Source organism: Chiroxiphia lanceolata, chromosome 11, assembly GCF_009829145.1.
Source record: "Chiroxiphia lanceolata isolate bChiLan1 chromosome 11, bChiLan1.pri, whole genome shotgun sequence".
NCBI lineage: Eukaryota > Metazoa > Chordata > Aves > Passeriformes > Pipridae > Chiroxiphia > Chiroxiphia lanceolata.
This window is the reverse complement of record NC_045647.1, coordinates 17,277,477-17,293,563: the sequence shown is the minus strand read 5'-3', so window position 1 is coordinate 17,293,563 and position 16,087 is coordinate 17,277,477. Positions and strand designations below refer to the sequence as shown.

Here is a 16,087-nt window from a genome sequence, read left to right as displayed (position 1 = left end):
CTGTCCTGTCTCTGATTATCTTTGAAACTTGCTGGAAGGACATAATTCAAAATGCCAAAAATGAATGGCAGGCTTGAAACGCAGCAAGGTGTCTGTCAGATAACAAATGGAGACAACAAAACTAATGTACTTTTAGCTGAGCTTCACCTCACAGCCCGTAAGGTGAAAGGCTTGTCATAATCTCCTTGCCCATCTCCCCTGTTTTTTGTTTGAATGTATTTGGATCTCCTGTACCCAAACTCTGCTTTTGAATGAAGCAGTTTGATCTAATATGTTTAGACTTACTGCTGATGAATCCAGACACGGTTCTTTGGCATCTGAAAAACAGTACCTGTTCCTGCATGAGTTCCTTCAGCTGTGTGATCTTCTCTGCATCTCCGGGGTGCTTTGTGATATAATCCTTATCAAAAAAGGCCTACAGGAAAAGGGAAAAAAAGTACCTTTTGCTTACTGGCAGGTATTTCATCATAACTTGGTGTCAAAGGATGACAGGAAAAGGTCCAAAAATCTTATATTAAGATAACAGCGGAGCTTAATTTTATTGGTTTTAGCACTCTGGGATGCTGAGAAAATGGTCTTGGCACCTGAAACGATTCTGTTGAATCATGAATCTGACCAAGTTTCCCCTTGTGACAGTGATGAGCAATACCACTAAGCCTTGTATCATCCAGTTATTTGAATTTTATATAGTTCCCTTCACATAACTGCCTAAAGTTTTACCCTAAACTTACCTTTTACAATGCTCAGTTTAAGTAACAGCTTGCCAGGGATTATGCTGGATAACAAATTGCATATAAGATCATTTCAGGGTTACAGTGAGTAGGCCATCAGCAAGGATAATGGTTCAATAGCATGAATTAGCATTCTTTCCTGATTCCAGGGCCAATCAGTCTCAATTATGAGTCCCACAACCCCTATTGCAAAATGACTTTACAATGTAAGCAGTATAAAAAAATCCGCCTCACTGTTTTACCTGCCAGCTGCGGATTTCCAGGTAAGCCAAGTGCCATCCTTGAGAACCCCCCCTGTCACCTGTACCTACTGCCAGGCCAGATCCCCGCTCCACCTCCGCGGCCCCCTGTTCACACGTGGCTGTGCAAGCACTGATGCAGAATAACCAAGTGGGGGATTTAACCTCATCTCTAGATAATGGACATGAAAATTTCTTATCTTATTAAGTCAAACTCTCTTTGAAACAGAAATGGAAATGAAATTGAAAAAGAGTGACAGTAAATTGGGAAGCAGAGCCCGGCTTACCTCCTGGTACCGCGCAATTCCCCCGTTAACAGCTGCATCAATCACCCCGTTCAGACACATGCTGAGAAGATTAATGTTGCCGTGCATTTGTTTGTGCTGGTACTGGCTTATCAGTGTCCTCAGCTCCTGGTTTTTGTTCTCAACCACTTGAATGGCATTTTCCAAAGGACTTACTTCAACCTAAAAGGCAATAAAATATCCTTTAATTCCATGGACACTTCACCGAGATTTATTATCTTCCTTGTAATGAAATGATACCCTAGGATTGTTCAGTTATCTTTGCTTTTATTGCTTTGTAGAAAATTAACTACATTAACAAACCTGACTGTTGGCAGTGCTGGATTTCAGGTCACTGAGTTGCACTAACTTGTTTCTATATACTGAAGACGTGGCAGCAATGCAATTATTCTTTTTTTTTTTTGGCACTGTCTCCATTGTACTGTTCCATTCCCTCACATAAGTCCCCTGGTCACATTCAGCAATTATTTCAATCAAGTGGTAGAAAAAGGACGTACTTAATCCTTGATAAACTACATCATTTTAAACTGCAAGATATCAGCCAAGGGAGTTTTGTCTATCCCGTGTCCTCAGTAACCCATCATTTCAAACCCCAATTACAGGAACTATGAGTGTTACCAGTTCTCTTCTCTCCACTTCGAACCAACGGGAGATGCCAGGCAAACTGTGAGTCAGGGTCAGGGTGGTGCGTTCGATCCACAAGCTCTGCAAGGAGTAACGGAGGCTGTGAGGGACCCCGTGAATCACAACCACATCATCTGGACTCTCACTACAGGTGCTACGGGGGCAGCGTTCAGAAAAGAACACATTAACCTCCTGAGCATTAATCCTGTAGAATGTCTTGCTGAAAAAGTCACTTGAACGGCAAACCAGGAATTCAGTACACCTGCTCTAAACAACACATTCAACATTTCTGTCAGTTTTTAAAAAGACTGACCACCAATTCTGTCATGGGACCCAAGAAGACATTGTGGACATATGTGGCAGTAAGAAAGAAACCCAGCCAAACAAGAAAGTCCTATCCTTGCTTCAAAATCCATTTCTCCTGGCACTAAAATAACTCAGCTTTAAACTGGAAAATGCTTTAATCAGGTCAGGAGTCAATCAGACCATGGACTCGACAGCTACTTGTAATTTGAGTTACTATGGTATCTTTGGGCACCAAATCAGGATTACCTGAAAGGCATTATTAGCATAAAACAACAAGACAAAAATCACCTTGAAGAGATTAAACACTGCTTGGTCACTACTTCTACCTTAAATTCATTCTCCTTGTCCTTGGGGCCTTTGTGGAAGGGCCTGTCATAGCGGAATTTCCGGATGTTGTTGACTCGGTAAAAGCTCTTTATGCGATCCGGGACACGGTCCATTTGCAGCACGTCTATATTGTCTGGGATGGGAGTCACTGCATAGATCTGTAAATCTGTTCATTGTGCAGTCAAAGAAAGCTTTTATCGAGTGAAAAGCATGTGTTAGGAAAGACAAGCAGGAAACAGCAACCCATGGCAGCAGATTTCACATGCTGACAGTGTCCTTATGGTTAAAGTCCTGCACAGTATCCTTGCTGTTCTCACACAAGCCAAACAGTGGCATTCCCATGACTAAGCTCTCCAAAAGTCCCTGCAGTCCCATTAAACGTTATGTGGTTCAGTCCTTAAATGTGTAGAGCATTGTACCGGTTACAGCAAATCCCAGTGCAGGTGATCAGTGAGAAGAATGAGATTCAAAGGCTTGGGGATAAAAAGGTTTATCAGTTTTAAAGAAAGGGAAACTGCAAAAAAATAGTAATACTGATGTAAAAAAATAAACAGGATGGAAAACAGCACTTTGGAATCAGTATCTGTTCCCAACAAAGTATTGTCCAAGAGAAGATATTGGGAATACTTTTAAGGACAAAAACTGTGCACTGTGGCAATGCTGTTGGTAAAGGATTAAAACACGGATGTGACCAAGCACAGCCCTTTCCCTTCCACATCAAACACGACCTGCATTACTCCCCTACTAAAAAGTGACTGTTCTATCCAAGATCACGTAGTACAACGAACCAGGTACTGTCTGCTGCAGACAGAGCCTGGCTTTGTCCATATCCTCCATATCCAGCTCTACTCTGTGCTCTGCCACAGTTCCCATCAGTTTGGCCCTTCACAGAAGGATACACTGGGCATCACACTGCAATATGGAGTCATCGGGGTGGTTTGGATGCTGCATGGCAATGGCTTGTGGGAACTCGCTCAGCATCCTCTGCTGGAAGGCTTCCAGCCTCTCGTAGTCGTGGCCCCGACACACATATTCTTTGTTCTGCAAGAAGAACAAGCATAAATTAGTCTCCTTAAAAGTAAGTTAAATTCTACTGGCTTTTATCTCACTTTAAATGTTACTGCTTCAAAGCCAAAGATAAATGACAGTGTCAATATGCTAATGGGAGAGTAAAACTCGCATTTAACACAGCTGATAAATTTTATTCCCTCCTTTTTCTTTACAATGTATTTCATCAAGAAGAGATGAATGAGAAGACCATTCCACTGATCTCTCAACAGCACGGTGCCTCTGATCCATGCACATGCAGCACTCAGTCCTGGGGCCTTTTCTTACTTGCTTTTCAGAAAAGGGACTATTTTTAATTGGACTGTACTGAAACGCATCAACCAAAACTTAAGTCACCAGCTTGGCTGTTTTGCACTGGGAAAGCTGCTGTCAAATACAATTTACACCAGATGGATAAAAGTCCTGAGGACCTCACAGAACAGAGGGAGATATATGTTTATCATTTTATCAGTTCTCCTTAGAGAAAAGTTGCAACAAACTGTTCACAAAAATTGCTGTTTAATCACTGCTGTACTATCACAGCCATACAACCCTGATCATGCTCAACAATAACATGCTCAGGAACTCCCCTGCCTACCGTAGAGTAATATGGAAAAGCCTTACCAAGAATTCTCAGTGGCCACTTAGCAAATTCCCCTTCGGCCCTAAAAGCACTTTCCTCTTGATGAACAAAATTTCATTTCTGCTAATAATGGAAAGCTGCATTTAGATATGACTCTTGAGGCACTGAAACACTTGTGCAGAGCTCTTGGATGCTTTTTCAGCCATCTCGAACTCTCAACAGCAAGGTACAGGATTTCTGAAGTCCTCAGTGACATAAAGATTGTATTCCAGTGTTTTAACCCTCACAAACCAGAATTTTGATTGGTATTAGTCTCCTAGTGCAAGACCAATGAAAGCAGGCAAATTCTCTAATTCTGGTAGCTCATACACATAACAATAACTAGAAGTACAGGGAGGTGTTTCATAAAACAAAGAATCTAACAAATCAGAACACTTTCCTCCCTTTTATTTCTTGAATTTAGAAGCTGCAGTTTATGCAAGAATGTCTTGTTAATTGCTCTGGAAAGGGGATCTGGATGAGCAGGTCTTGATCTTGTAGCAAAATCAAAAGGAAAGCTTCAAAACCCGATCATAAAGCACAGCCAAGGAGTTCAGTTATCTTTGGCTTTGCATTTCACCGTTCTGGAAGAGCTCTCATGTCCCAGCTGTGACATGTGTCACTTCATGTGCATCACCCACAGCAGCCAATGGACGGGGAGAAGAATCGCATGATGGAGCTTGACAGCTCAGTCTGTAATGCTCAAACTGTGCAGCTATTATTAAATCTGGAGTGAGTCCACATTTGAAGGTGAATCTCTTCATAACTCTTACTGCATTCTCTATTTTAGCTTTTCATTGCAGCAATCTAGAACACTGTAAGCCTATAAATAAGGTTATTGTGATTCTAAAAATAATGCCCTGAAAACACCTCAAAGCTAAATTTAATAGACTTTTTAGACAGATGCCAACACAAGACCTCATAACGTGGCTTGTCAGGCCTTACTTGAACTTCTAGTAGGTGGAAGATATGGACAGTTTTAATTTAGCTTTTATTTACTTATGTAGGAAGGCTAGAAAATATACGCAGAATTCATAGAAACATGCACAATGAATTTTCTGGACAAAGGGTCTTCAAAATCAAAGACATAGAAAGAAGTGGTTATTTTCTGTCTTAAGCTATATAGCAACAGAAAAATAAATGAGAAAAGGGCTTGGAGTTATTTGATCACTTTAAATCACTTCCATATCCATTTGTAGATTTTAAATCCATGTAAATCTTTTTCTTCTCTAGAATAGCTGCTTCCAATCTCTTTACAGTGTGATCCATGCTGATGTGACTGCTAATGGGCTTAGTCCATGCTCGGCAGTGTGTGTGCTCTGTGGATCATTAGGGAGAGAAAGGAGGAGGATGACTTTTAATGAGATTGCTACATTAGTAATCTGCTATCAGAAGTACTGCTACCAAATATAATTGCAGAATTAACAAGGATTATAATTACGTACACCCCTGTTCGCTGGTGATGGCTCCAGCCGAGGATCCACATTGTTACAGCACAAAGAGTCAGGGCTGGGCACGGAAACCTCCAGCAAACACATCGGCCGGGAGGGTCCCAGATAAAACTGAGGATCCACAATTTAAAAAGCTAAGCTACAGTCACTGGCAGTACTTCAGACATTAGGAAGACTCATGTGCCATGATGACTTTGTTTGTCATTCATTTTCTGAAACATCTGTTGTTGGATATAAAAAAAGAAATCACCAGTTTTCTCTGGAGATCTTCATGAAAGGGCAGATCCCTCTTCACCCTGCAGCACCTGTCCTTTCCTCGGATCCCTCTGTAGGGTGTTCTGCACACTGCTTCAGGCTGCTGCACTCCAAGTGCTGTGAGGAGCAGCTGAGGGAGCTGGGGGGGCTCAGCCTGAAGAAAAGGTGGCTCAGGGGGGACCTTCTTGCTCCCTACAACTACCCGAAAGCCAGGTGGGGGTCGGCCTCTTCCCCAGTAACAAGTGACAGGAAACGGCCTCAAGCTGTGCCAGGGGAGGTTCAGGCTGGACTTAAGGAAGAATTTCTTCCCTGAAAGGTCAGGCATTGGAAGAGGCTGCCCAGGGAGGTGGTGTAGTCCCCATCCCTGGAGGGGTTCAAGAAATGACTGGACGTGGCACTCAGTGCTCTGGTTTAGTTGACAAGGTGGTGATTGGTCACAGGTTGGACTCGGTGATCTCAGAGGTCTTTTTCAGCCTAAATGATTGAGTGATTCCCTGATTCTGACACTGTTCATCTTCAAATAACACAAAGTCACCCTTTATCCACTGGTCTTTTCCTCTCCATGACCAATTCCATCTTGCTTTACTGCCCCTGCCCGTGTTTCCATTAAAAGAGTGTAATTAAACACTAATCTTGAAATCCTAATTAAAAAAACCAAACGACTTTGTAATCAGAGGGAATTTCAAGAGTGCAGTTTTCAAGGCTTGGCTTTGTGTGGTTTCACACTGTGTAACTTGAGTGGTGCCACCTCTTGTCAAACCATTCCTCTAAAGAGAACACAAACCATGCACCTTCAGTCCTTGAAAGCTTCACGTTACCTTGTCCTGTCACGCTCGATGGCATCTACCATCAATTTTCAGGCAGTTCCTGGAGCAGTTGTCAGATTATATTCCTTCCTTGCTCTGAACTAGCAACAAGACATTGTATAAACAAATACCCATTTTAAGTTTGATCCCTTATTAGGAAAAGAAGACAATTTCACTTTTTCCATGGACTGCAGACCCAGCTGATGCTGTACACACCAGCAGACAGTGAGCTCCAAGTGGGGACGTGTCCAGAGGAGATTTTTGGCTTTCTCTTGAAGAGAGGAAATTTTTGCTTGCGGACAGGACAGGAGTCATCAGGCTGGGGTTAGAAGTCTGTCATGTGAGACTTTTGAAAGCGTGATAATTTGAGATGATGAAAATCGGTTAAGTAATGACCCAACGTTGCTGCGATACAGCATTTTGCTTAATATAGAGGCAGTTTGTGCTGCATCTGCAGATCGTCGAAAATACACACAGGCATGAGTCAAATTTCTGATCTCTGTTCCCAAGAACATTCCCAATGGACCATATGCTCCAGTTCAGCCAGAAAGCTGTTTTCACTAGTGCAGGGGTGAAAAATAAACTACATGGCAGACACAGTATCTCCAAAACAAAAATACAAAGCCTCAACAGCTACTCTGAGTCACTGTGTCACGTTTTGTGTAAGTCTGGCTTACCCGCAGGAAAAATGGGAATTTCCGACCATAAAACCCAACTCTGAAAAACTCTGGTTCCAAGCGCTGCTGTTCCATGATATTGTCATAGTAGGTAGCTTCCATTTTCTGTGGAGGAAAGGGATAGCTGCTGTCAAGACTCTTAAAGCTGCACTACATTAGAATCTCAAGACTCATTAAAATATCCCATTACTCTTTTACCCCCACATTTTTTTATGAAAAGACCAAAATTCTGTCAAAGATAAAAATTATTAATTAAGCCAGTCTGTCTGGTGGAACAGAGTAGAGTATCATCACGCTCATTTTACGTTTTGAGAGATAACATATGAACATTTTCTGTTGTATCTCATTTAAAATTGAACAGGTCTTGAATGTTATTTTCTTTGCATTGTAGAATTAATGGCAAAGCTGAGATTAAGATCCACAGGCTCACAGTGTCCTGTTCTCTCCTACAGCTCAAAATCCATACCACTGCCTAGAAAATTACATCAGTTCAATTGGGTTTGCCTTAATTGAGTTGAGGGGCATGAAAAAGGATGAAACTAAATTAAATCTTCTACAGCTCCATGCACCAGAAGGTTTAACATGGAGGAAAAAGGGGGTTGGAAAGAGTAAAAGGACTTTTCTCTAGTTTCAATCCCTAGTTTTGTGGCACTGTGCTAACATTTCTATCAGGAGTGGGATTTCTAGACCCATTGCCAAACTGAACCTCAGCTGAAAGGCTCACAGGAATTGCACTGCAGTAAAAAGATGGCTCTTTAAGGAGAAGAATCCCTTGGACACCATCGCTTCCACTGCAGGGAACCCTAACTTACAATATTGAATCCAGGGTTCCCACACAAGTTAACTCCTTTTCTAAAATGGAGAAGGTCCCAATATCATTGCAGGAAGCATAAAGGAATGTGGTGATGGTGTGAATGGCACACAGAGGGCACAGCCAAGCTGGTCACCCGTGCTCTCCTCGGGGTCACTCTGGAGAAAACACGTTCTTCAGAAGAGCAGTTTATGAGACCTTGTTAGACAGGTACCTTCAGGTTAGAATAAATTTGACTTTTAAAGAGAATTTAAACCACTGTATAAGAATACATCCAAGCAGCATAAATCTCCAATTTGGAGATAAGCATGCTACCCCAGGGGACAGGAGATATGAACTGTTTTCACATTCATAAAGCTTTTAAATAACAACCAGAACTTTGACTTTTCCTGATTAAAGCACAATGCTGCAAATGTGCCCTGATTTCATCATGTTTGGTTGTACCAGAGGACCAGATTCTCCTAAACTGATAGAATGCCATAAATATTTGCCTTCTCCATTCTTTCTTGTCCATCTTATATCACCAAGGGATAAGCTGTCCTTGATATTTTTTGGAATTAAAATGAAATATATATTTAAAAAGGATATTTTATGCAAAAATATATGTAAATATGCAATTGCAATAGCAAGCCCATCTCCTGTATGTGTGCTGTCTCCATATATCCATAGGATTTTACTGCTACCAGACTTAGGAATTATTTCAGTGGACCTACAAAGTCATCGAAACGAACCAGTGGCAAAAGAGTCACTGTAAATCCATGGAGCTCTATAGGGAATATGATTATTTTTTAAATTCGGAATATTCTGGCAGGAGGGGAAAACCCTCTGGGGAATGATTTAAGAGCCTGCAAGGAGAGGAAGTGAAGCTACTTACCCGGATCCAGCTGAGGCTCTGATAGTCATAGAGACTCTCATACTGGATGGCCAGTTCTCGGCACAGCGGGATCCCAAACTCCCAGCTCTGCGAAGCCAAAGCAAATCACACTCACAGCAAACACAACGTTATTGCCAACTCAGCTGAGAGGAAGATGGGAACTCAATTTTGGGAATTCATTTGGTATGAAATGGCAGAGATTAGATGTGAAAATGTAACGTGATGAAACAATTTCCATTAAATATCGGATCAATTCCTTCTAAAAGATGGGAACAGAAGCATATGTTCCATGGAAATTATACACACATACTGCTTGCTCTGACAGTTCATTTATGAGACTGGGAACTTATTTGGAGAAAGATAACATAACTAACAATTTTTCTTCTTGCTAGACACCCCTTCAACCCACCCCCAACAGCTCCTTTGCTGGAGTACAGAGCTAGGGCTTGGCTCCACAGCAAAGTGCTCTTCCCCTTCCCAGGCTGCTCCTTCCCGCTGAAAGCACAAACTGTCAGGCAGTGGGAACACTCCAGTACAGAGACAAAATATCCTCAGAATGAACCTGCATTGTTGCAGAGCCAATATCCATACTCAGAACCGAATGCAACACTCATTTCTTCAGCTCACAGTCTCACACAATAAATCCTTCCTAGCACACCATTCATCACACCAGAGGTCACGAGGGAAGAGACCCACTTTGGGCACACCCACACTGAGAGAAAGACTCCCCTGTTACCTCACTTGGCTTTTTGGAGTGCTCATTTTACACTGAAATCTCCTCTTCCATCACCTTTTAAATGCAGAGGCTGGAAGCCTTTTGGGGAGTGGCTGTTTCTTACCATACTTATTTAGAACACCAAGGTCTCAGTTGATTGAGCCTTTACTGGATTAATTTTTATTATGCATTACTGGGCTAACATGCCACTTGTTTTAACTGGGACCCTGCTGTAGTGAAAACAAAATTAATGTGTGAGTTAACCTATCACCTTAAGTTTTAAGAATACTGATAGCAATATTGTAAATTACTGATAACAGTAATTAACAGCATTTATGCAGAATATTAGCAGTGAATAAGGAAAATTTTCTGGTTACAGAAACTTAAAAAAGTTAATCTCTACACTGTTTTAGTGTATGAAGTACTTCACAGTGTTTCCCTTTAAGCACACATTTGTAGTGACTGTTCTGTCATCCTTACTATCAGGAAAGCTTTTTTTTCTCTCAATAGCACAACCAGCAAGTGTAAGAACTTTTATTAAAAGAAGGGATATTTGTAAGAATTAAAGAGACAAAAATAATCTGACAACTCTTTAGTTTCAGTTAATCACAAAACCTTCCATAAGAACTTGCTAAATAAAAAATTATTTCAGAATCAATTTGGATATTCTGAAAGCATTAGCAGTTTGGGAGGATGGGAGGTCTGAAATTTATTTAGATCAATACAATACATACAATAGGAAAGGAATTGAAAGACCAGTTACTTGACTACTTAGAATATTACTGAGGTATTTGTGATACAAATTAACAGGATTTTTGCCATGGGTTGTCAAAGTCCATGACACACAAACTGATCCACTGAATTGGGATCAACAACATCAACCAATTAAGTGTTTAAATTTGCAAACACAAACACTGCTGCATTTTTTTATAAGTTTAACATTCCTTACTGAGATATTATACAGAGATTTTCAGTCCTCAGCTGATCTGTGTTGACTTGAAAGGATGGAAAAGTCTCTCCTAAAACATCTGGCCAGGAATAAATGGCTTTTTTTCACAGAGTGTGAGCAGTCACTTCCACATGGGATGCTGTGGCTACAGCCTATCTAATTCTCTAATCTGCCTTCTGGACAGAAGCAGAAAGCTCACTGGCTGTCTTCCCTTGAGGTGACCTGAGGGATGGAACCTTTTCACGCTCCTTTTCTGATGTCAATTAAATGAGCAACATGTAACCACATCTAATTCCTCTTTAAATCACCTCTTCTCCATGTACCTTGATACCATTCCTGTCATCCTAACTCAGGCTCTGTTTCAGTTAGGTTTCCACCCTGAGAAATACCACTGTGCTAGCTGAGTTCTGCTGATAAAAGGTGAGCTAAAGAAGTAAAGAAACACAACAGGTAACTTCTTCAAGAGAAAAGAGTTTGCAGATATTTAAGAGGAAAAGAAATTAATGGATATCCAAGTCACTGGGAGCCTCAGTTTTAAAATCTGTGATGTTAATCGGTAGCATCTTCACAGCACAGAAATTTCATATGTAATTCCATGTGCTATGTGTGTCACTTCCCTCTTCAAATAACTTCCTAATGTCTCCACTGTTAATTCCCCTCATTGCTGCTTTCTGCTTTGCTGACCTCAGCTCTGGTTACATGTTCTGCAACAGAACATCATTGTAAGGCACAATGATGTGACATCTATTGCAGTTTCCCCTGTGGCACCCTCAGCTCTCGGCTGAGCACTGCTGACTGCACACCAGGAGGCTCCAGGAGAGGGAACCAACACTTCTGAATGGCAGCCTTGATTTATCTACTCACATCCCAACGTGCAGATTTCTTTGGAAAGACGGTTCACATGCGGCTACACAAGAGAAATGACTTCAAATGTTGGGTGTGGAGCACATGATCTAAAAATGAACTGCTTTGGGAACCCAGCTTTGGGCCTCTCTCAGCACCTGGCTGGTGCACACTGCAATGCTGTGATGGGAGCTGGTCAGAGTTGATAGTTAATAAAATCTGGCAGTGAACTGGACAGAGGAGGGCTGGGTAGTTTTTCAAGCTATTGCTGTGCAGAAGCATGATCAGTTGGGTTCAAACTGTTCTGTTCACAGTCTTGTTCAACTACAAAACCTGGAGTTTTAACAGACAAAACCGTAACTGGGAGTTAAAAATACCTTCATTTCAAGTTATGCTCTTGCACACGCTGCCAGCTGAGCCATAAACCAATTCAAAGCATGGCAGAAATCAGCAGGAAGGGGCACATGACCAGTGAAGGCTAAAAAGGGCTTTGGAACACCCTGTTCCTTCCCAGCACAGGGCTGCTGCTGACAGTACTGAGAGTGGGAGTCCCTCAGTTCTGCACTCCCTGCCATGGGCCACACCACAAGACAGTCTTGTGGCCAATTTTCCCCCCACTGCTGTGCTGAGAAAATTTTCCTCCTAACAAATGCAGAAATTTTACACCCTTTTGATGCTGCCTTGACCCCCTCACGTGGTGGAAGAGGCCAGGAACAGCATGAGAAATGTAACTGGAAATGCAAGTGGAGACATGAGAACAAATCCCACTCTGCAGGACCTGAGGGGCCGTGTCAGGGCAGTGCAGGAAGAAACTAAGACACAAGTTGAGGGAAGCAAGTTTCTTCCATTCCCTGAGCCGTTCCCTGTCACAAAGCAACAGGAAGTGGGCTGAAAAGAAGGATTTGGCTTCTCAGCCTTTCACTTCCACAGTGAGTGACATACACACTGCTCAAGTGGATTATTTAATCATTCAGCTACCATTTGTAATAAAGGAGGATTAAAACACAAAGTCAAGTAATTCCAAAAACATCCTCAAGAGGTTAACACTCTATAATCTGCTAGGAGTTTTACAGCCTAATTACATCTGTCAAGTTTTTACTCCCCTTCAGTGTGTATAGGGATTCCCTGTTTTTCTTGAAAATACAGGCTCCCTTGCTTTCCGTAATGTCTAGATTATCTTTGTCTAGTCAGACAGTACAGTACTGCAGTATTTGCACAAGTCAGTAATTCCTTTTTAAGTGCAGTCTGGAAAACCCTGAAAAATTCTGAAATGGAAGAGAGAACCATATGCAGTGTTATTACAAAAGAACAATTCTGGCATACACACACAAAAAATCATAATCAGTAACTTCCTCACAAATAGGTCACTTCTTCCTTCACACAGGAATCTGACTTCCTCTTGCAGGTCCTGTATAAAATGCCTGTGCAACTCTCTACTATCAGGGCTAGGAAAGAATTATCTGGAATGGCAGCCCCGGATGAACCAACTCGCATTTTTATTTAATGCCACTGTCATTGCCATCACAGGCAAAACCAACCCCGAGGCACACATACAGATGTTATCTCCCAATAACATAAGCTGTAGGAATTTTCCTAGAGAAGGGAAAAATTTGAAAATACTCTAACAGATGATATTACTTTTAAGGTTCACCTCTGAAATGTTCCCGAAATGCCACAACACAAGGGACTGAAACATCTACCTCTGCAGTAATTGAAATAAAATATAATTAACTGTAGAAAATCCACACTGAATATGTGAAATTGAAATGGATTGATTTTCTTCTTGTGCAGTGGATGGAACTGCATTTTAATTGAAAATCACTTTAAAATAACTGTGACTCTGAAAGGACTTAAATCTTTTTTACTAAAGGGACTCCTACAGTGCTTTGCCTGCCATTTCCTGGTGTAGGTTAAGCACAAAGCAAGTCCTAAAGCGAGTCATAGCACAGCAGTTTGCACAGACAGCTACAAAATGCAATCCCACCCCTCAAAAGCTGAGGAACTGGCATCCTGCCACATCAGCTGATCCAAGGCTTGGCTTAAAGCTATAAAATGTTTTGGTGTTTGTCCTGTTGGCCTCCCTAAACCATTCCAAATGCCATCATGAAATAGCCATGTCCCTTTTCTCATATTTATTTTTTTTTTTGCTCAGAGAGCCACGAAGCAATTTATCAAGTTATAAAACCTTTTGATACAAATTTATTTCCAGACTACTGAACTGAGATGATGGCTTGCAAGCCCTAAGTCAGTCAGGAATAGGGAAGGAAGCTGCTGGAAGAGAGAAGAAGTTGGCATACCTTCCCTTTGTTGAAGTAATGGATAATCTTACGGCACAGACCTTCCTTACGTTGCCACTCTGACTGAGATGGATAATGCAGGAACTCTCTCAGAGGTCTGTCCTCCCACTGAAGCAACTCACAGTACAAAAGCAAAGTAAATGCAGCCTCTGTTGGAAAGGCAATTAAGGAACACTGAATCAATGACAGCAAATAAACACAGCCAGTATTGAAAAGTCACAGACCTGCTTCTTAAATAGTCTGTGATTCCTGATCTACAACGTGAGGGAAAAAAATCAAAGTCTTAGAGGATCATTAAATGATTCAATTACTTAAAATAGCAGCACAAAGCTGTTTCCTATGAACTCGATTTTTAGGTACAAATCTGTCGAGTTTCTTTTTACCAGCTACTTGATTTAAATGCACAGTCAGATGTTCAGATATGTGACCAGATTTGGGGTCTGCAGCTGTAAACAGAGCTTGGACAACACAGAATTAGAGTCCCTCCACTTTCTAAGTGCTCCCTCAACACTGCAATATGGAAATACAGCATATGATAATATAATGGTGGTTTTGTTAATCTTCCCCTAAATTTGATTCCACTGCTGTGATTTTTTTGATCAGTCTTCCTCACAGAACACTTTAATATAAAATTTGGAGTATAATGGAATATGGCTGTGTGACATAAACAGTATTTCACTTGAGAGAAAGAACTGCACCTCAGCTTCTTCCCTTCCCAACTGCCATAACTGATTCATACAGATTTTTTCCAGGAGAATGAATGAGATATTACATAACCCTGGGAGAGTAAAAGAAGTCATCAGGATTTCAAGCAGACTCCACACGAGCCTTCCTCACCTGTGTAGTTCTCAGCCTGCAGGTGCATGTCACACAGCTTGTGGATGTAGCGGATGTACATCTCCTCCTTGTTGATCTCGGATTTATAGAAATTCTGGGAAGGAAGACAGAGCTGTTACTCTTTATTGAGACTCTTCCTTCGTTCAAGACAATCAGCAGCATCTGTGCATGTGTAAAGCTCTTGAAAAGAGAACACATTATTAATTGAAAAGAAAATTAATAATTCTTTTCACATTCACACTGATCTAACCCACTGATTTTATCGTGTCATGATATTTTTTTTCAAAGTGAACGTAGCAAAAAGCTGAAAGAAAAGGTGTGAGAGGTTGTAGAACTTGTCACAGGGACATGCAGAACTCAGCTGGACAAGGCCCTGAGGAATCTGACCTATTTGGCCCTGTTTTAAACAGTGAGTTGGACCAGAGACCTCCAGGGGATCCTCACAGTTCTGTTCATTCTGTTCTGTCATCCCCGTGCTTGGATTCTGAAGCTACATTTGCCTGACACAGATTCCCAATCCAAACTCTCCCAACCCAGTTTCAAAAACACTGCACAGTATCACAAGGAGAAAAAGGAAACATCTTTACCATAAGATTAACAGTGCAGCCGATTTTCTTGTTCTCTGTTTCATCTCCTTTCATACAGTCCCTAAGAAAGCAGAGCAGTGTTGAAACAAACATTTGCAAAAATTGTCCTTTTAAAACAAATTTGAAGTTATCCTCCAGAGTTTCCCTGGATCACAAACAATTAATCATATACTTCATCTTATAAAGTTCCTCTATGAGAACTTTCCATTTTATGGCTTAAATGATGTGAGAACTTCAGTGTTCTCTTACATGTTTGTATCTGAGAACCAGCCTTGTTGTGTTGATAGCAAATTTCATTAACAAAAACCCCGAACCAGCTCCCCCGTGTTCCCTTTAAGTGTGTCTCCAACACCTGGTTGTGCACAGTAGAGTGGTTGTTGCTAGGAAAAAAACCAGGAGATTGGATCAAAGTGGTAGGGATAATGAAAAGAGCAAACTAAAAAGCACAGGAAAGGATTTGGGACAGCAGAACACCCAGCCTAGTCCCAGGGTTTTCACCTCTAATGAGCAGCAGCAGCAGAAGAAAAATTTATTTGAACTCTTGTCAGTAGGCTAAAGATAGAAATATCTGGGCCAGTTCTATATGGGCTCAAATTGTCTATTATTGTAAAAAAGCTCTCTGTGTGTTTATATATATCTGAAGTTAAAATACTTCTGGTAACTGAGTCAAAGCTCAGCTGCATTGACACGACAGGTCTGCAAACTTCAGTCCAAAATTAAATGAAGGCTGCCCAGTTCATAGAGGAATCTTGCACAGGAGTCACCACCTGACATGGCAGACTTC

General features: G+C 41.3%; 1 protein-coding gene across 10 annotated transcripts in view; it reads right to left on the bottom strand.

Moving 5' to 3' along the window:
* The window catches only part of DOCK3 (dedicator of cytokinesis 3), a 192,389-nt gene that overhangs the window by 19,410 nt on the left and 156,892 nt on the right, over positions 1-16,087 (bottom strand). For all 10 annotated transcript variants that reach the window (XM_032699099.1, XM_032699096.1, XM_032699100.1 and 7 more), the window contains 10 exons: positions 15,304-15,364; positions 14,717-14,810; positions 13,880-14,028; positions 9,076-9,162; positions 7,391-7,495; positions 3,432-3,573; positions 2,532-2,698; positions 1,894-1,980; positions 1,258-1,437; positions 332-415 (listed from right to left, as the gene is read on the bottom strand). In XM_032699099.1, coding sequence (XP_032554990.1) covers positions 332-415; positions 1,258-1,437; positions 1,894-1,980; positions 2,532-2,698; positions 3,432-3,573; positions 7,391-7,495; positions 9,076-9,162; positions 13,880-14,028; positions 14,717-14,810; positions 15,304-15,364 — 1,156 coding nt within the window. The remainder of the gene's footprint in view (positions 1-331; positions 416-1,257; positions 1,438-1,893; positions 1,981-2,531; positions 2,699-3,431; positions 3,574-7,390; positions 7,496-9,075; positions 9,163-13,879; positions 14,029-14,716; positions 14,811-15,303; positions 15,365-16,087) is intronic.